This window comes from Macaca fascicularis, chromosome 14 (assembly GCF_037993035.2).
Source record: "Macaca fascicularis isolate 582-1 chromosome 14, T2T-MFA8v1.1".
Taxonomy (NCBI): domain Eukaryota; kingdom Metazoa; phylum Chordata; class Mammalia; order Primates; family Cercopithecidae; genus Macaca; species Macaca fascicularis.
Window position 1 is genome coordinate 105059214 of NC_088388.1, and position 23971 is coordinate 105083184.

The 23971-nt window shown below is 35.6% G+C and overlaps 1 protein-coding gene across 5 annotated transcripts; it reads right to left on the reverse strand.

Moving 5' to 3' along the window:
• Nucleotides 1-297: 297 nt before the first annotated feature.
• On the reverse strand, nt 298-23946 carry KBTBD3 (kelch repeat and BTB domain containing 3). 5 transcript variants are annotated; one of them, XM_065528932.2, is made up of 5 exons: nt 23910-23946; nt 23107-23307; nt 13411-13555; nt 8154-8398; nt 298-3706 (listed from the first exon to the last, which is right to left on the reverse strand). In XM_065528932.2, the coding sequence occupies exons 4-5, from the start codon at nt 8384-8386 to the stop codon at nt 2101-2103; spliced, it is 1839 nt and encodes a 612-aa protein (XP_065385004.1). In that variant the 5' UTR covers nt 8387-8398; nt 13411-13555; nt 23107-23307; nt 23910-23946; the 3' UTR covers nt 298-2100. The 5 variants fall into 5 exon arrangements, with proteins under 5 accessions (XP_065385004.1, XP_065385005.1, XP_005579568.3 ...); XM_065528933.2 differs by lacking the exon at nt 13411-13555 and adding an exon at nt 18366-18466; XM_005579511.5 differs by lacking the exon at nt 13411-13555.
• Nucleotides 23947-23971: the final 25 nt, after the last annotated feature.

A 23971-nucleotide genomic window follows, 5' to 3' on the forward strand; every position in this document is an offset into this window, starting at 1 on the left:
GTACAGATGTAAAGGGATGGCAATCAGTGAAAATGATTAAAAAGTAACCCACAGTAATTATTAAAAAAAAAAAAAACTAGGGCAGAAAACCTTCTGCATCAGAAAATGTATTAAATCAAATGCAGAGGGAGCCACCTAGGCTTTGATAACAAGAATGTTTCTGGAAACATTAGCATAAAGCAAAGGCCAATCAGAACAGCAGTGGAAATCAAGAAGATGATAGAACAATGAAGCAATATCAAAAAGGGATTTGATTTTGGGTTTCTCCTTTCTGAAATAGATGAACAATTCCTAAAGTCAGTGATGAAAACAATATTTATTTTAAACATACTCTATTAATATATATGCTTAAATTAACAGTTCAGTAAATCCACATATAGGTTATTCACTGTGTTATGGTCTTTCTCAAATAATTTGTTTTCAAAGCCACACACACACAAACAAAAGCCTCCACTGAATTTTCCATTTTTTTTAAACACGCAAAGTACAGAGCCAACTACTCATGTGCTTAGATAGGAAGGCCACCAATTTTACAGAACACTCCTTATAAATATGTCATCTAATCAGGAACATTCCTTGATTTTTAAACTTCATGAAAATGTACTCTAGTATTCCATTCCATTTTGAAAAATACATTTGGAACTTATGGTTGCATAAATTTATATGATAAAATAAAAGAATCTTCATTTAAGTATATTTCTACTTAGGAACACACTTTTAAAGAATGTGCACATTTGAGAAAGATTAACATTTACAACTGAGTGTAGAAAACTACATTTGGTTCCAGAGAAATACAATCTACACATTACCTGAGATGTAAAGCAGGGGTCTTAAAACCCAAAATGCCTTTTATCTTTTAAACTGATTAAAGAAACATATATTCTTGGAAGGCAGAATCACCTACCTGAGAACAATGACAACAGTACTCTTACACTGTTTGGGTTAAAGATCAAACATCTTAACAGATGCAGGTCGTGAATACTATTATCAGTACCAATAGCCAAGTCATTTTTTTTTAATTTAGAAAGTAATTCACTGAGAATAATTTACTGAAGTAGTAAACCAACAAGGTGCTTTATAGTTGGTGTACATCATCACAGAAAATTGATATGGTACTAATTTAAATCCTGAAATGTTTTATGTAGCTCAAATTTAGACAAAGCTTAAGAAATGCAATAATAATGATCCACTTAATTAGAGGTCAATTTTCTATGTCCTCAATTAGGCTGGAATCTAGCAGTGATACATAAAAAGTATTTTAGTACTAACATCCCAGAATCCAAAAATTTCCCATTGAGGGTTACATGCTAACATAAACTCAGGCCAGGTGTAACTTAGAACTACTAATTAAATCCAGAATGTTAATTTACTAAGATTGAACCAGAAAATGAGAGAGAGAGAGAGAGAGAGAGAGAGAGAGAGAGAGAGAGAGAGAGAGAGCACGAGCTAGAAATTGAAACCAACTGACACTGAAAACTAATAGAATCAGCAATTTTTAAAGCATTTAAGTAACTGCTAATGGCATTATAACATGGTACATTATGCTCTTAATGAAAAAATGAGTCATTAAAAAAAATTAAACTATTTTTAGTGTACTGTTTATAAAGCTGGGAAAATTATTTCTGAACTAAAAAAGGGTAAAAAGGGTACCTAAAAGAAGTTAACCAATCATCACAAATGATAGGAATTCAACAACTCAGACCCACAGTAACAAGATTCTCACCGCTAATGTATTTTTTACTTCATATAAGATGCAGTGTAATTCATTTTTACTCTCTCAAGAGATTTCTCCCATCTAAATAGTACAAATCTTTTATGGACGGAGTACTTTAAAAATTAAAGTGTCGGAGTCTGTGATTTGTAGTTTCATGTGAAAATACTAAGTACTCTGGATTCCCCAAGGTTAAATTATATTCAATATAATTTTTGGTAAAATATATTTTGTATTTTAAGTTTTGGGAAACTGTTTATTTATATATGGTGTACATACATAATAACTAAAAGCAGGAACGTTTTATTCCATTAAGATGTATAGACCTTTTTACCTATCATTTTGGTTAACAAGTTTACGTTACTAGAACTGGACTCGTTTTAGAATGTTCAAGCACATAGATTAGAAAACCATGGGTCTCTGTATTTATTAAACTGAATCACCTGGCAGTAAAATTCTGTTAAGGCTCTAGGCATTGGTGAAACTTCTTCCCACTCAGACCTGTTGCTGTGGTAGACCTGCACTTCATCCGTGATTTCATCTGGTGCATAATCACCACCTAATATATAAATTTTATCTTCAATTCCAATTGCACCTGCATTAAAGCCTGCACACTCAAAAGATCCTTCGCCTTTCCAAACACAAGTGTCTGGACAAAAACTATAAACCTTATAGGTGGAAAGGTCACATATATACAGTGTACAGTTTACTGGTACAGCTTTAATTAATGTTGCATGAAAAAATTGTCCAAACTCTGCTACTAGTTCAGACCACTGATCAGTTGTAGCATTATATTTAAAAAAGCAATCAAGTGATGGGTTAAAAGCATCTGTAATCTCTACCTCTGATCCAAGAACATAAATTACATTTTGGCATGCACTTGCTTCTGGATAGTATATGCCTCTGGGTAATGGGCTAACAGATATCCATTCTTTGGAAAGCGGATTGTAAGATTCAACATCTAAAAGACTTTTAATGTCCCGGGATCCTCTAGTTTTTCCACCTATGACAAATAATCTATCGAGAGCCATAACTGATGTATGCATGGTTCTTGGTGTTTTCATAGTTGATACCAAGAAGAAATCATTTTTGACTGGACAGTAGCACCAGGTTTGATCAGTGGCATCATGATATGACTCAGCAATATGCAGTCGAACCGTTCTACAACATTTCCCTTTGCAACCACCTGTCAAGAATATTTTCTCTCCGTAACTCGAAAGACTAGATCCTGGCAAATCAATCAGGTGTGATTGCGGCAGTATTTTCCATGAATCAGTTTTAATATTATAGCAAAATGTATATTGATTTTCTCCATTTTCCTCAGTTTTGTGAATGAATATATATTTCTCAGTTGTGGATGGTCGAGCATCAGGGAAGAGTCCACCAGAACCTTGCACACACTTAATTGCATCCATGATTATGTCAAAACAGTCTGTGCTTTTGAGTAAACTCTCTTCGTTGAACAGACAGTCCTGAAGTGTCTCCTCAGATAACTGATGCAATCTTACTTTTTCAATCAAATGAGGCAGATACTTTTGCCTTGATTCTAAGTTATGTTTAGTCCAACTAAGGACAACTTTCAGTACCATTTCTTCTTCAGGAACATTTAATTCATCTGATTCCAGACATTTTTGTAGTACTCCAAAATTCATCTCTAAGAAATCACTGGATTTAAATAATAAAGAAAAGTGATGTTGTACAAAGTGTAATGCATGATCAAACAAACTGGTGGAGCCATAGCTATCTGATATAGATAATAACTGTAAACAATTGACAAGATTAATACTTTTTATTAAAAAGTCACTGCAAGCTTTGGATAGGAAGGAAACTTGAAGAAATGATGACAACTGGAAGAACATTTCCACATTATCATCTGTTATTTTTGTTTTTCCAGTATAGGCATAATCGAGAAATGCTTTTACTGCTTTGGAGGACAAATTAGTAATGGTAACACTTCCATCATCTCTTTCTTTCATGTTTACTTCAAACATAGCCCTGCAAAAATAAAGAACACAGAAAAAAACAGGAATATTTTATTCCATAATTATTTTCAATATTACCTTAAGGAGGTTTCCTTACTCTTGACTTAAAATATATTTATAAAATCATGTTTTAATTGCATCCTAATATCTAGAATTATATACCATATTTATCTGCCAATAAACATATTACAAAATGCCTATATTACAAAATATGTACATTACAGCTGAGCTATAACAACTAAAAAAAAAAGACTATAAAAAGATTCAAATTTTGTATACTGATTTGATTCTTCTTTATTATTAACACTATTGGGGCAAAATCTTGCTGATGGCCAAATTTCTTTATTTATGGATTAATTAGTAACAACTGTGCTGGTGATAAGTAAAATTACTTAAAATATAATTATTTAGCGCTTAGAATTTAAAAGTCTCTTTCAAATTCATCTTTGATTTCACATTAATGAAATAGAAAAGAGTACAGTGAGATACCTGATGTCTCCAATGACTCTATTGTGCGGGCGAAATTCACCAAATAAGATACATGTCTAAAAAGATATTTTATAAAGTTCTTTAGGAGAAGGGGAATGTGATCTCCTAAAACTAAACACAACAGTGAACCACATCAAGCAAAAAGGTGGGAAAAAAAAAAAGAATTTAATAGGCACTGAGAGATGGAGATAGGTCCCCAAATTTGAGTAATTAGACTAGCTTGAAAGTTTTTCATAATAAGTTTTGTTTTATTGCTACATGGTAAAGTTGACAGAATCTAAGGAACTGGGAATTTCTTTGGCTCAGTTTAGGTAAAAACATAAATTATTTGGAAATGTATTGTTATGGAGCAAAACGTATTTTACTATTGGTTCTGGTTTAATAATGATTTTTATTTGTGCCAGTATTGTCCAGGACGTCTTTCTGAGCAGTGTTCCTAGTTGCCCAAAGTATTCTAGGGGAAAGCCAATTTACTTATCAGAGTCTACTCCAGAAGGTAATGAAATCTATTTAAAAAGTACAACATCCAACTGAAAAATACAAGGGAACTTGCAAAATGTTACACATTATGCAGGGTTTTTTAATAATGAATATCAATAGAAATATTAGCCTGTGATAATAATTATATAGATTATTAAGACATCTACAGCAGTTTAGGATAACATTAAGAGTCCATATAGCCCAGCTGGCTATATGGTCCATCGGGCCCACCTGCCAGTGTATGTAGCCTCTGCCACTTATTAGCTGAGTGGCCTTGGGGAGGTGACTTAACTTTATTGTGCTTCGAATTCTTCATCTGAAAATGGAGGTACTGGTAGTATCTATGTCATTGGGTGCTCAGAGGAATAAATGGGTTAATTGATGCAAAGTATTAGCTTTTATTGCTATCATTATTTTAAGAAATGTTTTCTATCAGATTTGATGTATTTATAATTTACTCTCAGCTTCCACATTTTCTTTGAAAAGACACATGTAAGATTATATTTCTATACTTCATCCTATTCATCTTAAAGTATCCAGTTAATATCTATCTCCAATTTACCATCTTATCATAAAGTATGTATAAAATGTGTGCGATTCCTTTTCAATTTCTTGTCTCCAATGAGACCTTCCGTCTCAATAATAATTTTCATTTTCCAAAAACACTGTAAGAGGGATATTTTCATGCATTGTGCACTTTTCTGACATTTTTATTTTACACTTTCAGTACTCCATTAAGTGAGTTTGATCATATTATGAATTAGCAGCATTATAGGGGAGTGTAAACTGTCAAATGTCTATTACATATGTACATATTTTAATGTGAACTATGTACTCATTTAATAAAGTACTATAAGTAATAAAGGATCTGATACTTTTGTTATTTATACCAGGTAGAAAACTTTAAAAATACATTGTTCTGATAGTAATTTTAAAAAGTAAAAGCAGACCTATAAAAAACTAGCAGTAAGCTGAACAAAGAACTATGTGCAAAAATTATGTATAAATTGAATAAAAAACAACATCAAGAAGAGTGCAGGTCTAGACATTGAAATGCCTACACAGAGTATTTTATTAGCATGAAAACATTACAGGGAAATCAAGCTGTGTGTTCACACCAGATTATTTATATTTTTGCTAGGTTTAGAAATAATAATCATAGCAGCTAATATTAACTGAATGTAGTAGGTACGGTGCTAATTATTACTTATACATTATTTCATTTAAGCAATGTGATAATTCTATGAGTTAAGTCCTATTTTTATAATCCTACTTTTTTTACAAATGAGGAAACTGAGGCCTGAAGGGGTTAAGTAACTTGACTAATAAAACATGTCTAGTAAATGGCAGAGCTTGGATTTAGATTTAGGGCATATGTATTAAGAGGCCAACTACTTAACCACTGTACTACATAGTGATGAAGAGGGGACCTGAAGGATAAGGGGAAAGAAAAGAGTTACATGGAAGAAAAGAGAGGAGGGAAGACACTGGTGGAAATAAGAGTGACAGAGTATAAGACAGTAAGGGCCCCAGTGAAGTTCAAAGAACAACTTTGATTACCTGAGAGAAGAAATACAAAGAATAGATGAAGGCATATAGTCAAATTAGGCAAACAGCTAGTTCAAGACTGTTGTAGGCTCCTGGCCCCAGTAAACTGTGCTGCAGTACTAAGCCATTGCTCCCAATTTCAAAGCAAGAGCCCCTACAGGAACAGGTGTTTAGCAGGAAGTATATTTCAGTAAATTTATGTTTAAAAAAGTATATATCCGTAAATGTTTGTTGAATGAAATCTAGCTTGTAAGATTTACTCTAAAGGCAATACGGGTGAGATCTAGTAAGATGGTGGTAAAAAAATAAGGGTTAAAATGAAGATTCAAAATAGTATAAATTAACTTGCATATAAAATATGCATCTTAGTATTTCTATATCTTAAACTTTATTTTTTTAATCGAGTTTATTGGAGATTTAAACCCTGCTTAATTCAAATTAAAATTGCTTTCATGAATGAACATAATGCAAAATATTGCTATTAGGATTTAAGTTTATTGTAATATAACCAGGAAGGCTGAAGATCAGGGTTTCACCAAAAGGGGCTTGTCTATTGACCAAGAAGCCTCACAGGATAGTACTACCTTGATACAATTAACACAGTAATTGCAAGGTCATGTGTCTGGCCCTTAACCTTGCAGAATCGGAAACCTGCTGTCATCATAGTGATTAGTGCAGTGTTAGGAATAGGACATTCTCTTTAGGGTGATCTACATGGGAAACCAAATTATATTCAGAAGGTTGCTTAGAATTAGAACAAGCTGAGTGCTTTTAAGAAATGCCTTATAGCTAAGAAGTACTTTTCCCTAATAAAAAGATATCTTTGCTAAGGAGAGGATAAATTTTAAATCGGTTAGAGCCTCCTCTCCCCATAATACAAGAATACAACATAGGACTGAAATTTGCTTTTCTTTCAGAGTTATTTTCTTCAAATTTTGCTTCCATTTTTGTTCAACCTGTCATCTTCTTTTTCTAAAATAATACAATACAGGGATTCCCCAAACAAAGCTGACACCATAATAAATTTTTTTTTTTTTTTTGTCCCAGAGTATTTCAAGGGATTAATGTTCCAGAGAACTTTGGTAAATGCTGACCTGGGAAGACCTGTACTTTAAAAAAAGGTAGTCTTAAAGTCTCTCCTACTAAAAAATCATGGCTGGGCGCGGTGGCTCATGCCTGTAATCCTAACACTTCCGGAAGCTGAGGCGGGTGGATCACGAGGTCAGGAGATCAAGACCATCCTGGTAAACACAGTGAAACTCTGTCTCTACTAAAAACACAAAAAATTAGCTGGGCGAGGTGGCGGGCGCCTGTAGTCCCAGCTACTCGGGAGGCTGAGGCAGGAGAAGGGCGCGAACCTGGGAAGCGGAGCTTGCAGTGAGTTGAGATCCGGCCACTGCACTCCAGCCTGGGCGACAGAGCAAGACTCCGTCTCAAAAAAAAAAAAAAAAAAAAAAAAAAAAATCATTAGGTAATCTTGGTTCTAATTAGGTTTTTTGTTTTTTATTTTGTTTCTTTGAGATGGAGTCTCGCTCTGTCGCCCAGGCTGGAGTGCAGTGGTGCGATCTCAGCTCACCCCAACCGCAGCCTCCTGGGTTCAAGCAATTCTTGTGCCTCAGGCTCCTGTGTAGCTGGGATTACAGGCACAGCCATTGCACCCAGCTAATTTTTGCATTTTTAATAGAGACAGAGTTTCACCATGTTGGTCAGGCCGGTCTTGAAGTCCTGACTTCAGGTGATCTGCCTGCCTTGGCCTCTCAGAGTGCTGGGATTACAGGCGTGAGCCACCGTGCCCAGCCTAATTAGTTGTTTTGTGTGTGTGTTTTTTTTTAAGAATTAAAAATTACTGTTGCATGTTCCTGTGGGGGAAAACTTGAGTCCAGTATAAAATAGAACCTAATTATCCAAATCATAAAATGTGAGGCATAGACAAGGTAAAGTACCTGAAAAAGTCACTGCATGCTGCTAACACACAACGATGACATGGGATTATTTCATCTTTCATAATTATTTTGAAATCATAAAAGACATTTTGTTCTCTAAAATTCTGTAGTACACTTAAGATTTTTTGTCCATGATCTTCTGACACAAGAAAGTTGTTTTTCTTCTCAGACGGAATTCCATTACAGGTGCTTCGTTGATTGAAAGCATATGAATTATCCATAGCCAATTCCATATGTCCTTAGAACTAGAACAAAAAAAAAATCACTGATGTAGTAGAGACCTAATGTAAGTTTCAGACTCCAAAATTTGCCCTCTTGATGTGAAATACATAAAAATAGCCACTAAGAAACATAATAAGACAGTAAAATTTGTTTTAAACATTTGTTTTCCTGACATTTAATATTAAATTCCTTTTGAATTTTCATAAATGTTGAGCTCATTGGAATAAAAGTATATTTTTCATAAGGGCTAACATTCAAGCCTATGTAACTGTGTTAAATAGCCAAATGTACAAGTTGTATAAATAGCTTATATAGGATTTCACTACATAATTAATATTATTATTATACATAAGAAGTGTTATTTCTAACATAATTATTGAGTATATGCCCAACACAATCCCCCTCTTTTCCAATCCATTCTCTTCTGGTAGCAAAGTAGCTGTTAAAATGCTGATCTTGGAGCATAAACTATATGCCTCCTGAGGTTAGACTTTTACAAGATAATTGGTTGAAAAAGATCAGTGTTAGATTGCATTAATTATTTATGGCTTTAGTAAAGAAGAAAAAGGCAAGCACTTTTCTAAGTTGGGCTATTTAAAAGTAGAAAGGAAAACCGCATATATCTTAATTAAGAAAGATTTTTTAAACATGAGGTCAGAAATCCAAGACAGGTAAAGATCAGATAATTGTGAGTATCTTGGAACTGCAAATTCAGCTCTAAACATAAAAGTTGCATTATCCAAAGCAAGGAAGTGGGAAACAGAAAGGAAAAGAGGATTGGGAACTTGGGGAGCCGGACAAATAGAAAACCTTGATTCTACATTTCTGTTCCAGTTATCACCCTAAAACGTAGTGGCTTAAGACAACAATTTATAATCTCTCATGCTCCTGTGAGTTGAGGTGATGCTTCTTGCTTGGGAGTTTTCATATAACTACAGGCAAATGGCAGCTGTGACTGAAGCCATCTGAAGGTCTGACTAGGTTACATGTCCAGTATGGTTTCCTCATTCACATTTCTTATGATTCAGCTGGGATGGCTAGAAGAGATGGGGATCTTTCTTCTTTTTTTTGTTTTTTTTCTGAGAACACTTCAATATTTATTGATTCATTTAAAAATAAGAAAAAAATTTATATAACTATATTCAATATATCTATTTAATATACATATTCATATATATCCATTTTATATACATGCCTTTGTATACAACTATATATAACTACAAAAATATATAAATGGATAACTAAAATAACTATTTTCCAAAACAAAAAAAAAAAGTTTCTTGAGAAGGGTTACATTCTTTTATATTTTTGCAAATCTCTTTAACATCTGGCTTAATGGAAGACAACTAGATTCTCATTCCTGCTTCTTTATTCAATCTTTTGTGAAATCATATACCATGTGGGCACACATCTACAACCATCTTATCTTCGACAAACCTGACAAAAACAAGCAATGGGGAAAGGATTCCCTATTTAATAAATGGTGTTGGGAAAACTGGCTAGCCATATGCAGAAAACTGAAACTGGACCCCTTCCTTACACCTTATACAAAAATTAACTCAAGATGGATTAGAGACTTAAATATAAAACCCAAAACCATAAAAACCCTAGAAGAAAACCTAGGCAATACCATTCAGGACATAGGCATGGGCAAAAATTTCATGACTAAAACACCAAAAGCAATTGCAACAAAAGCTAAAATTGACAAATGGGATCTAATTAAACTAAAGAGCTTCTGCATAGCAAAAGAAACTAGCATCAGAGTGAACAGGCAACCTACAGAATAGGAGAAAATTTTTGTAATCTACCTGTCTGAAAAAGGTCTAATATCCAGAATCTACAAGGAACTTAAACAGATTTGCCAGAAAAAAACAAAAAACCCCATCAAAAAGTGGGCAAAGGATACGAACAGACAACTCTCAAAAGAAGACAGTTATGTGGCCAACAAACATATGGAAAAAAGCTCATCCTCACTGATCATTAGGGTTTTCTCTTTCTTAACGCACCCTCTCCAAGTGGCTAGCTGGGGCTTCTTCACAGCATGACAGTCTCAGAGTGACTGGGCTTTTTGCATGAAGCTTGGTTCTCCCAGAGCAGGTGTTCCAAGAGGCCTAGGTGGAAGCTAGATACTGGAGAAGTAGTCTAAATTGTCCTACAGCATCAATTAAAGCTCCATTCCAGGACCAAGACAATTGACCGTTGCGCTATGCAATACAGTAACCATGAGCCATGTGTAGCTATTTAAATTACTTGTAAGTAAATACAACTAAAAATTCAGATCCATCATTGCTCTAGTCACATTTAAGTGGTCAGTCATATGTGGTGTGATGAGTGACAACTTGTTTGGGACAGAGTGCCCACATTTTTGGTTAAACATTACTTCTGGGTATGTCTGTGAGGGTGTTCCAGATGAGATTAAACACTTGAATTGGTAGACTGACTAAAGCAGATTGTCCTCCCCACTGTAGCTGTGCCTCATCCTGTCTGTTGAAGGTCTGAATAGAACAAAAGGCTGAATAAGAAATAACTCTTTCTTTCTGCCTGACTTCAAGCTGGAACTCAAACAGGAATTATACCACTAGCTCTCCTAAGTCTCCCGCTTGCTGACTGCAAATCTTGGGTCTTCTCAGCTTCCATAATCACATGAGCTAATTCCTTACAGTTTTTCTGTCTCTCTCCATATATATATATATATAAAACAAACACATATACATATATATAGTAAAAATACCTATACATATGTATAGTACAAATACATATACATATGTATGTGTGTGTGTATCTGTATATATCCCTTTGGTTCTGTTTTTCTGAATAAGTCAGATTAATACATCTGCCTAGTGACTACTATATTAAACAAAGCAAATATAAAACATTCTCATCATCACAGAAAAGTTCCACTGGATAGCCATTATACTGTGTGGAAAAATAGTGTGCCTGTGTGAATGTGTGTGTGACTGTGGAGGTGTGTATGTGCCTGTGTGTGCAGGAGAAACTAATAGGTTGTAATTGGCAGTACTGCTGGAAATCTAAGTGACTTGTAGAAATAATTTTGTGTGTAGCGTTCTGAGTAACTGTGAATAGGGAGACATATTAAAAATGAGAGTGGGTATCATGGAGGAAGAGAGATAATGAAAGGCTTGGAGGTTAATTCTGAGGAAAAGGAACTAGAGAAAACAAAACCAATACCAATGGGTGAAGATGAGGGCAGAGAAAGAGAGCAAGAGAGACAGACAGTGCCAGATTGATTTATTATAAGCTCACATGATAATAGAGGCTAAGAAGTCCCAAGATCTATAACTAGTTAGCTGGATACCCAGGAGAGCTGACAGTACAGTTTCAGTACAAGTCCAAAGGCCTAAGAACCACAACAGCCAATGGTTTAAGTTTCAGTCCAAAAGTTGACAAGCTTAAGACCCAAGAGGAGTCAATTTTTCAACTTGAGTCCAATGGCAGGAAAAGACTGATGTATGTCCCAACTCAAATAGGCAGGATAAATTTCCTATTACTCAGTCTTTTATTCTATTCAATTCTTCATTTGATTGGATAAGGCCTACCACACAGGAAAATCTGATTTACTTGGTCTCCTGATTCACATGTTAATCTCATCCAGAAATATCCTTACAGACACGTTCAGAATATCTGACCAAATGTCTGGTCACCAGATGGCCCAGTCAAGCTTATAAATGAAATCAACTATCACGACAGTTCAAGTCTTGACTTAACAATGTTGATAACATATGACCTAGGATGGAAAAAGAGTATTTCAAATTAGAGTGAGGCATAAAGACAATTATACATGGCTAATGTCCCAGGACTAATTCTTTACCTCACAAGGCATCTTCATAAGTCACTTATAAGACTGTTTTTAAAACTACGCATGTTTTATCTCCTTTTCTAATATTTATAAAATACACAGATGTGACATATTAGCTTGTATAAAAATCATATATCTTCCCAAGAGTATGATATAATGTTGTTAAATAAGATGGCTATTAGCCTGAGATTACCTCCATAACAAGGCCTCTTATGTAAGAGAACTGAAGCTTAACTTGGAAACATTTATTGTAACTGACTTAAAAACCAAAAACAAGCCTTAGCCAATCACAGTCAACCAACCTACTGGTTACAAATAGAGAATTTCCATCAGACAATATCCAAATAAGGCAAATGCCTAGCTGTAGTCAATCAGGTAATTTCTCTACTTTGTTTCCATGTTCAACCTATAAAAGCTTGCTGGTCACACTGCTGGAGTAGAGCTCTCTGAACCTCTTTCAGTTTTGAATGCTACCTGATTCATGAATTGCTCTTTGCTCAAACTCTGTTAAATTGTATTTGTCTAAAGCTTTTCTTTTAACAAAGTGAAATGAAAGAAAAAGGAGGGCATTAGAATCAGGCTTGAGTTCTAACGCTGGTTCAGCATTTAGTTGTGATACATTTGAGGCAAATAACTTCTAATTTTTTATTATTATTTTCATCATCTGTAAAATGCAGATAAACTGTATCTATCTGGTTGTGTTGTTGAGAATATTTTTAAAAAAACACATAATTGGCTGGGCGCAGTGGCTCACACCTGTAATCCCAGCACTTTGGGAGGCCAAGGTGGGTGGACCACGTGGTCAAGAGATTGAGACCATCCTGGCCAACACGGGGAAACCCCATCTCTGATAAAAATGCAAAAGTTAGCTGGGCATGGCGGCACACACCTGTAGTCCCAGCTACCCGAGAGGCTAAGGCAGGAGAATCGCTTGAACCCGGAACATAAAGGTAAAGGTTGCAGTGGGCCGAGATCGCACCACTGCACTCCAGCCTGGTGACAGAGATTCTGTCTCAAAAACAAAAACAAAAACAAAACAAAACAACAACAACAAAAGTAATTTAGCATATAATGTGTGTAAAATAAGTGGAAGTTAAGGCTTATTTTCTAAGAAATTTAACAGAAAAGAAAAGAAAATCATTTAATTGACAATAAGTTTACACTTATAAAATGGTGGAGGAAGGGACAAGAGAAGCAGCTGGGTGTGGTGGTGGGCACCTGGGGTGGTGGGCTCCCAGCTACTTGGGAGGCTGAGGCAGGAGAATCACTTGAACCCAGGAGGCAGAGGTTGCAGTGAGCTGAGATCGCACCACTTTACTACAGCCTGGGCGCCAAGAGCAAAACTCCGTCTAAAACAAAAAAGCTGTTCAAAGAGATAACATTTATAAATTATTATAGCTAAATCAAAATTAAATTCTAAAAAAAGTTCAAGTAAGCCACAGGAGATAGAAAAAAAAAAATAGAAATAAAAACAGAATAAACAGAAAACAGAAAATAAATTACAGACTTCAATACTGACATAATAATAATTGCACAAAATGTAAGTGGTCTACATACACTAATTAAAAGACAGATTGCCAGAGCAGATTAAAAAGTGACCCAACTTTATGCTTCCTACAAGTAAACTGACTTCAAATATAATAAGTAGGTTAAAAGTAAAAGGATAGGAAAAGATATACTATGCAAGCATTAATTAAAATAAAGCAGGCATGGCAATACAATTACAAGATAAAGCAGACTTGAGCAGGGAAAGGAATGTTATATAATGTCCATCCACCACCAAGAATACTAGCGATCAAAAATCTATATGCACCAAATGATACAGCTGTAAAATATGTGAAGTAAAAACTGATAAAACTGAAAAAAAAAAAAAGACAAATCCACTATTATAGCTGGAGACTTCAACACTCTTCTCTCTAAAAGTAATAGAACTAGACAAGAAGTCAGTAAGCATATAGAGCTCAACAACACCATCAATCAACAGAATCTAATCAACATTTATAGAAAACTCCACCTAACAACAGCAGAATACATATTCTTTCCCAGTGCTCATGGAACATATATCTAGATTGACCATATCCTGTCCCATAAAACAAACTTCAAATTATTTAAAAGAATTGGAATCACACAGATTATATTCTTTCACCACAATGAAATCAAACCAGAAATCAGTAACAAAAAGATAACATAAACATCTCCACGCACTTGGAAACATAATAATACACTTCTAAATAATCCATGCATCAAAGAGAAAGTTTCAAGTGTAATTTAAAGATACATTGAACTGAATAAAAACTAAAATACAATATATCAAAATGTGTATGATACGGCTAAAATAGTGCTCAGAGGAAAATTTTTAGCGTTAAGTGCTTACTTTACTACAACTCACCCAATATGAAACATATAATTTGAACAGCCCTGTAACCATTAAGGAAATTAAATTTACCAAAAGTTTAAAGAAGAATACCAGTTCTACATAACTTCTTCAAGAAAACAGAAGCAGAGGGAAGATTCCCAACTAATTTTATGAAGTGAGTATTATTGTGGTACTCCAGACAAAGACAGTACCCAAAACAAACAAACAAAAACCAAAACCCCATACTATGGACCAATATACTTCACAAATATAGATGCAAAAATCATTTAAAAATATTAGCAAAAAAATTCAGCAATATATAAAAGGCATTATACACTATGGCTAAGTAAGTTTATTCAAGGATGTAAGGCTGAAAAGTATTTGAATACCAATTAGTGTAATTTATCCTATTAGGCAGCTAAAGAAGAAAAACCACAAGACCATATCAATTGATGCATAAAAACTGTTTGAAAAAATACAACACCCAGTTATGGGAAAAACTCTTAGCAAAAGAGAAAGAGAGGGGAAAAGTTCCCCCTTCTCAACTTAGTAGAGAAAATCTACAAAAAACCTATAGATAACACTATGCTAAATTATGGAATGCCTTCCCCCTAATATGAGGAAAACAGCAAGGATGTCCACCCTTACCACTGCTATTCATCAAAGTTCACACTTATTTCGAAATGTATTATTCAGTTTCCAAGGGAATGTAAGCTCTACCAAGCACACTAAAACAAGAAAATTCAATAAAAGGCATATACATTGGAAAGGAAGAAACAAAACTGCCTCTATTTGCAAATTCCGAGATAGCCTATATAGAAAATCCAAAGGAATCTACGAGAAAAAAACCTCATAGAACTAATCAGCAAGTTCAGCAATGCCACAGGACACAAGAGCATCACAAAGAAATCAATCATATTTCTATATACCAGCAAAAAACACATAGAAACAAAAATTAAAACAAAAACAAAAATTAAAAGTATAACAGTTCAAAAAAAATAAGTGAAAGAAATACTTACGTATAAATCTAACAAAACATGCACAGGACTTGTATGCTGAAAAATATAAAATGCTAAAAAAATCAAAGAAGACTAAAATGGAAAGACATGCCATGTCTGCAAATTGGAAAAGTCAACTTAATAAAGATGTCCCCTTAATTCCCCCTAAACTGATATAAAGGTTTAACACATTTTTTATCAAAATCCTGGCACAATTTTTTGTATATACAGATGAGATTACTGTAAAATTTACATGGAATGATAAAGAAAATAGAATATCTAACACAACTAAAAAGAATAAGAATGAGGGAAGTATCAGTCTACCTGATTTCAAGACTTACTATAGTTATGATAATCAATACTGTGTAATATTAGTGAAAGGAGAGACACATAGATCAGTGGAATGCAATACACAATAGAGAAATAGCCCCACACAGTATAGCCAAGTGACTTTTGACAAAGGTGTGAATGCAATTCAATGGAATAAAAAGAATCTTTTTTAACAAAAAATGCTGAAGAAAATGGATATCCACAGACAACTTTACTTTATGTAAAAATTAAAACAGTTGATAGATTTAAACGTAAAATATAAACTTTTTAGAGGCAAATACAGAAGAAAATCTTTGTAACCAGGGTCTCATTTAATGAGCTCTTAGACATCAAAAGCACAACACATAAATGAAAAAAATTACTAGATTGGACTTTATATCAAAATTATATTTTTCCTCTGTGAAAGTCCCTTTATTTAAGAGGATGAAAAGACAAGCTATAAGCCAGGAAAAAAAAATTGCAAACTGAATCTGATAAAGAAATAATATATAAAGAAATCTGAAAACTTACCAGTAAAAACACCAAATAATTCAATTTAAAAAATACGCAAAAGGCACAAAGAGATATTTCACCAAAGAGAATATACAGATGGCAAATAAGCACATGAAAAGATGTTCAACATCATTAGTCATTATGAAAATGGAAATTAAGACTGCAATGAAATATCCCTACCCATCTATCAAAATAGCTAAAATAAAATATAATGACAACACCAAATATTTGAGGGCTTGCAGAGACACTGAATCACCCATACACTGCTGGCAGAAATAGTCTGGCAGTTTCTTAAAAAAACTAAACATACACATACCATTACCCAACAATCATGCTGCTGACCATTAGAAAGAAAAGCTTATGTGTACACAATAGCCTCTACATGTTTCATAATGCTTCATTTGTATAGCCAAAAGCTGAGGGCAACCAAAATGTTGCACAATAGATGAAAGAGTAAACAAATCATGGTACATCCATACCATGGAATACTACTCACCATTAAAAAGGACAAAGTTTGATATACACAATTTAGATAGGTTACAGCAATCTGCACATGTGAGAAAATTACAAGAAACTACACACAAACATTGTACCAATGTCAAATTCCTGGTTTTGATCTTTTACTATTATTATATATGTACCCATTTGGGGAAACTGGGTGAAGGGTACATGGAAATTTTATCTTTACAACTTGTTGTGTAATTATTTAAAGATATTAAAAGATAACAAAAGATCAATCAATTCAGAAACTATTTTGATGTTCCAGCTTTCTTCTTGCTCAAAACATAGAAAATGCAAATAAAACATAATTTTTTAATTGGTATAAAATCATTCCTCTGTATTTTAAAATAAGTAGGAAATAAAATAGGAAAAAGGTAACTAAATGGGATACTTCCAAAAGAATAAAAACTATATTTCTGCATAGTGGCGTAGGTCCTGAGAATATCAATTTTTAAGACTCTAACCACAAACACTTTTTAATTAACTTTATTGTCATGAAAATCACGTATGTAGGCTGGGCGCGGTGGCTCACGCCTGTAATCCCAGCACTTTGGGAGGCCGAGGCGGGCGGATCACAAGGTCAGGAGATCGAGACCACGGTGAAACCCCGTCTCTACTAAAAATACAAAAAATTAGCCGGGCGCGGTGGTGGGCGCCTGTAGTCCCAGCTACTCAGGAGGCTGAGGCAGGAGAATGGCGTAAACCCAGGAGGCGGAGCTTGCAGTGAGCCGAGATCGCGCCACTGCACTCCAGCCTGGGCGACAGAGCGAGACTCCGTCTCAAAAAACAAAAAAAAAAAAAAAAGAAAATCACGTATGTAATTTAGATCCTATGTTGGATTAAGTCTATTGAGCCTCATGGGTCATGAATAAGTGGACCACATGATGTAAACACAAAGTTATTTTTATTCCTATAAATAGTAACAAAAACAAGTTTTACTAGAAAATTTCAAGTATCCTAAAATAATATATAAGAATCACACAAACCTATTCACTTTCGTAACACCGTTTTAAAAAGTCTGCCGGCCGGGCGTGGTGGCTTACGCCTGTAATCCCAGCACTTTGGGAGGCCGAGGCAGGTGGATCACAAGGTCAGGAGATCGAGACCATCCTGGCTAACATGGTGAAACCCCATCTCTACTAAAAAAATACAAAAAATTAGCTGGGCATGGTGGTGGGCGCCTGTAGTCCCAGCTACCTGGGAGGCTGAGGCAGGAGAATGGCATGAACCTGGGAGGTGGAGCTTGCAGTGAGCCAAGATCGCGCCACTGCCCTCCAGCCTGGGCGACAGAGCGAGACTCCATCTCAAAAATAAGAGAAAAAAAAAAAAAAGTCTGCCAGGTACATTCTACACAGAATGATAAATCCAAGGAGCTGAATATTTCCATTTCTTAAATTTCATTTGAGTAAATCCTACTTGTATAAGTGTATTTTGCAAATAACAAAGAATATGGCATTTGGAACTAGAGAAATAGTCCTAAATGGTTCATTACTTACTAGTGATTCCTACTTAGTAGTGATTCCTACTTAGGCTCTCTGAGGCTTTGACTTCCTCATCTGCAAAGTGGACACATCTATGACACTGGACTGTTGTGAGACTTAAATGATACAATGAATATTAAGTTAATACTGTCAAATTATATGTAAATAATAATTAAAATCAATAACATTATTAACTGTTAAACAACTCTCAATTCTTGGCAAAAGATTTATAAGGCAATTATTTTTCTTCAAATATTCTTCAAAATTAATTACGTTATTTCGTTGCTTTTAAGACACAAAGTTTTTCACACTTATCTGAAACTGACAGGCATCTTATAATCACTCTGGTTGGGTAGTAGTCATGACATATTTGTCATTACATGCGTACTAAATTTGAAGAATGGATATCAGTATGTTGGAAGAAAACCTTGGATATAATAATGGACATTGGTTTAAGAAATGATATATCACTAATGCTCTAAACAGAGAATGATATTGTAAAAATAAAACATGGACACAGAGACTCTGAGTTGAAAATCAATGAAAAGACACTTTGAATGTTAAGAAGTTTTAGGAGTGCCTCAGCCAATTAATTTTGCTTATATTGTTCTTTGTATGTAGGTGCAAGGGTATTATACGATTTTTTAAAAAGAGGGCTCTTTGCATAAGTAGAAAAAATTCTTAGTGATAAAGAGTTGTGTCATAGCTGGCATTTTTCTTAGTAGTATATAAAATAATAGTGTACTTTATAAGATTGCACCCCAGCTTCAATGAAACACCTTCCTGCCCAAAACGCTGACTCAATTTTTAAAATGATTCTGTTATCCTTTTTTTAAAAGGCTTCCATTAAAATTTGATTTAAATAATTGAATAAAGGTACAAGAGTCAAGCCTAAGAATGAAGCCTTTGATAAAAAGTAATGACAAAAATCATGTGCCACTTAATAAAAGTAGAACATTAAACTAAAGCTGTGCTCTGCCTGATCTGAGCTTTGACTGGGTCCTGCAGTGATCTTAGTTTGGTCACTGATATTTCAATATACGGCATGATTTCTGGCCTAGTCTAGTAAATATTTATTATAGATGCTAACTATATGACAAGCACCGAATTAGGCACTAGAGTTAAAGAGAGAATAAAAGACAGACATGGTCCCTGCTTTTTTGCTGTCCAGTATCTGGTGAAGACGACATAATAAATAAGGTACACAAATAAATAATTATAAATTTTTATAAGTATCATGAAGCCACAAGTAGGAAGTGGAAATGAACAATGGGGGCATTCAATTTCAGACAATAACAAAAGGGGTAACAGGGAACATTTATATAGTGCTTATTATGTGCCATGCTTTGTACTATGTTTTTTGTTTGTTTGTTTTTTGAGACAGGGCCTTGCTGTGTTACCTAGGATGGAGGGCAGTGGCAGCATCACAGCTCACTGAAGCTTCAGCCTCCTGGGCTCAAGCAGTCCTCCCACTTCATCCTCCTGAGTAGCTGGGATTACAGTTGTGCATTAGCACACCCAGTTTTTTTTTTTATTTGTTTGTTTGTTTTTTGGTTTTTGGTTTTTTTTAGAGATGGGATCTCACTATATTACCCAGGTTGGTTTCAAACTCCTGGCCTTAAGTGATCCTCATGCTTCAGCCTCCCAAAATGCTGTTGACTACAGGCATGAGCCACCATGCCTGGCCCCATGCTATATGTTTTACACATATTCTTCGAAAAAACTGGATAAAGTAGATACTTATCTTCACTTTACAAACAGAGAAAATGGACTTTGATAATTTAAGTAATTTGGCTAAGATCATATAGCAAGTAAGCAGGGAGGTGGTATGTGAACTCAGTTTGGTTCGAGAGCACTTGCTTTCAGCCACTACAATACTAGGGAAAGCCTTTCTGAAGTGTCATTTGAGAACTGAATGACAAGAAGGTAAGGGATTAGTGGCGGAAATCACATATAAAGCCCTGCAGAGGGAAAGGAGTCCTTCAGTTTTAGGAAATTAAAGGTGGCCATTGTGGCTGGAGTAGCTAATGAAAGCAAGAGGGTCAGGAGATAGGGCTGCAGAAGGCAGTTGCTACCTCAGTCAGGATCCAATGGGTCACAGGAGCTGGGCTTTATTCTAAGTGAAATAGGAATGACTGATCACTTTAAATTGGACAGTGACATGACATCATTTTTTTAAAAAATATTTTTCTAGCTAATATGTCAAGAATGAATTGAAAGGAAGAGAAGTAGGGTCTAAGTCATTCATTTATTCAACAAATATTGGATAGCTTATGGAGTAACAAATATTGTGGCAGGCACTATTCTAGATACTAGAAATACAGCTAAAAACAACACAGACAAGGGCCTCTACAATAGAGTCTACTTTAGAATGGTGAACACCTGCCCCCCCGCACACACACAACCCCCCCTTCCTTCTTATACATTAAGAGTTTCTCCCACCCTACTGGACATTTTCCATTAGCATGCAAATTCTAGTATCTTCCATCTTTAAACAAACATCAAACAAAAATCTATCCTTTGACCTTTTATTCCTCCAGCTACCATTCCATTTTTCTACTTCCTAAATCCAGAAAAACTTTAAAGGGCACTCTGTGGTAGCGTCACCTCCAGTTATCATCTCAACTCACTACGATAAAATTCCTTTTACTCCATTAAAACTGCCCTTGTCAATGTCACCACACTACCATCTTGAAGCTGAATTCTCACTTCTCTCTCCTCATCTTTTCACCTCTTAGGAATATTCACACCGTTAACTAGTCCTTGAAACACTCGTCTTTTAGTTTCTATGCCACAACATTCTTCAGGTTTCCTACCTTGCTGGCTTCTCCTTCTCAGTCTAATTAGAGGGCAATATAACATGAGAATTAAGGGCATGGATTTCTAGATTTAGCTCTGAAAGCAGGTTGTGCTTATGGCATGGAAGACATTGGAAGAGAGTGCTCCCCTTTCTCAGGCAGGCTAGAAAACTGATTAGTATTTCAGATGAAAAATGATGGTGGGTTATACCAGATTGTTAACAGTGGGAATAAAGAGAAACAAATGGATTTAGCTGTATTAGAAGTAAAACCAAAAACACTTGGAGATGGATTGGATATAGGGAATCAAAGAAAAGCAGCATCATGGTTTCTTCCTTGAGAAACTGGTAGAATTATAGAGCTATTCAAATAAGTCTTGGGTGAAAAAAAAAAGTGTTTCAGGTAGAATAAAGTTTGTGACCCAATAAAAAGTTAGTGAATACATCTAAAAAACACCTAGACTTAGAGATGATTTATATAATGCCTTTCTATTGATATTAATACCTGGAAGAGGTTATGTCACACATAGGATCCTGTGTGACCAAAGTCACACAGACAATTGGTGGTAGAGCTGGAAATAGAATACGAATCCCTCAGAATCCTGCTAAGAAGCCACAGATCGGCACCAAGCAAGATGATCATTCTAGACTGAGTGAGCCCCTATTACTTTAGTCCTCTTCTTCCCCTGACCAATGCAATAAAAAATATTTTAATAAAATTGTTGGGTTCGTTTAATACAGTTAAGCAAGTTATAAACTGCATATTTACATTTCCTTAATAAAAGTGAGGGAAGTAAAGGCAGATAGAATATAAAAAGCAGTAATAAATCTATTGTGGAGTCATTAATAATATTTACTCATGTACACTATTTGTAAAAGGTATACATGACATTCCCTCTCAAGTACTGTACATTCTATTTTGCAAGATAACACACATGCAAATAATTCAGGACAATAGGAGAGATGTCATAAGGCAATACTAGAATAACTGCCAAATGAATTATATAAACAATACTGTTTTGGAAAAAGGTACTCTGAAATAGGCCCTAAGAGAAGGTTTAAGCTAAGTTCTGGAGAATTTTTAAAAGCACACAGGGAAGGGGATTCAACAAACCTACAAAATATGTTCACGAGGGTAATAGGTTTGGGGCTGAGGTTTGGAAGTGGGAAGAGTGAGCTATTTTACACTGGGTGAACGAAGACATTCTGTTTGGTATGACATTTGGGCCTGAATGATACAGAGGAAACAAGGAATGTGATAATGGGAGAAGGGGAGAATATTCTACATTCTAGACCAAGTACAAATAATCCCTAAATTACTGTCTGTGTATTAGGCTCCATAGATGTAATACACAGAGCTCTTGTTCGATGGTAAAATAATGGGATATGAATTCCTAAATTTAAACAAATTCTCTTTCTGAGCTCATTGTCTCCATCAGTAATAACTAGTACACAGAACATGCGCAATAACGTACACAGAAGTGTTTGGAAACAGAAACTTAATGTACCAAACTTACAAAAATCAGTTTAAAATGACAGGAAGGAAAAGTTATATGATTCTTAGTTAAAAATGGAGAAGTGAGTTATGATCATTGCTGATATGGGTATTAGTATTATTTACATATCTTTACACTGTCTCTTATTGTACTTTTTATGCATATGATTTATTTGCTTTACCAGACTGTAAGCTCCCTGCAGCTGGTAACCAGATTTTCAATATGGCAGCTGACACAGGCTTTTGGTTAGCTAAGATGATATATTAAGCCAATAATTCATTTTACTGTCCTTTGGGGATCTGAATTTGTGTGTGTGTGTGCTCAGAATCCCATCTACTTTCGAGGGATTTGGGGGGCTTATGATATCACGAAAAGTTAATGAAGACAAGTATAGATAAAAACATAATAGAACCCATCTTAAATAGGACAGAAATCATAGGCAGGTAATTGTGTTAATTAGTACCGCTGGCCTTTGGCTGATATTTCCGGGCAGTCAGAGGAAGAACGAAATCGGCTGAATCCCGCAGTACTGCACTTTAATCGACCTCCAGGTAGTCATTTACAGTCATCTGCAGAGACCAACTTTTCCCTGGACCAAAACCTGCAGGGCACTTGGATCGCGTGGGCTTTCATACGAGAGTCAACAACAGCCTACACGGAACAACTAAGGAAACAGACATACATCAATATGACCCTTCGCAAAGTCTGAGAAAATAACTGAGTAAAGTTATTTACTTGTTTCTGCGGCTAGAGCAAGGACCTCTTGTCATGATGGAAACACTGATGCCTCAACAATGGAATCCTGTTTTCTCGCTAGGGCTGTAGCCCAGGCTTGGCAATAGCAAAACAGCACCTGGGTCGCTTCATCGCCCCAAATAAAAAGCCAGCATTAGCCCAGCTGCTCGCTGGCAGCCTCTGATTGAGGCGGGGTCGGAGTCCCGCACTGGGGGTAGTGCCTCGGCTCGGCCTTCGGAGGGAGGGTTTCAGGTTGCCTGCTGCTAAGGGTCGGGAACATACTGTGTGAGGGTGGGTGTTAGGCCGATGGGGATGGGGGTAGGGAAAGAAGCAACTCAGGGCTGCCGCGTTGCACAACTCCAGGGGGCATCACTGCAGACCCCCTCCTAGAGGTGGAAATCTCTCGTGCCCCGTACACGAAGCAGCTGAAGCCAAGGACATTCTCTTCTCTGTGGGCCACAGGGGCCAACCCAGACCCCGAGAATAAGGGCTACGATCCCACTCTTCCCTCAGACCCCGGAGCTCACCCACCTGCAACTGCAGTCTCCGAAGTCTCCACCCCAGTCTCCCTGCCTCCAGAGGACTGGTTGCGA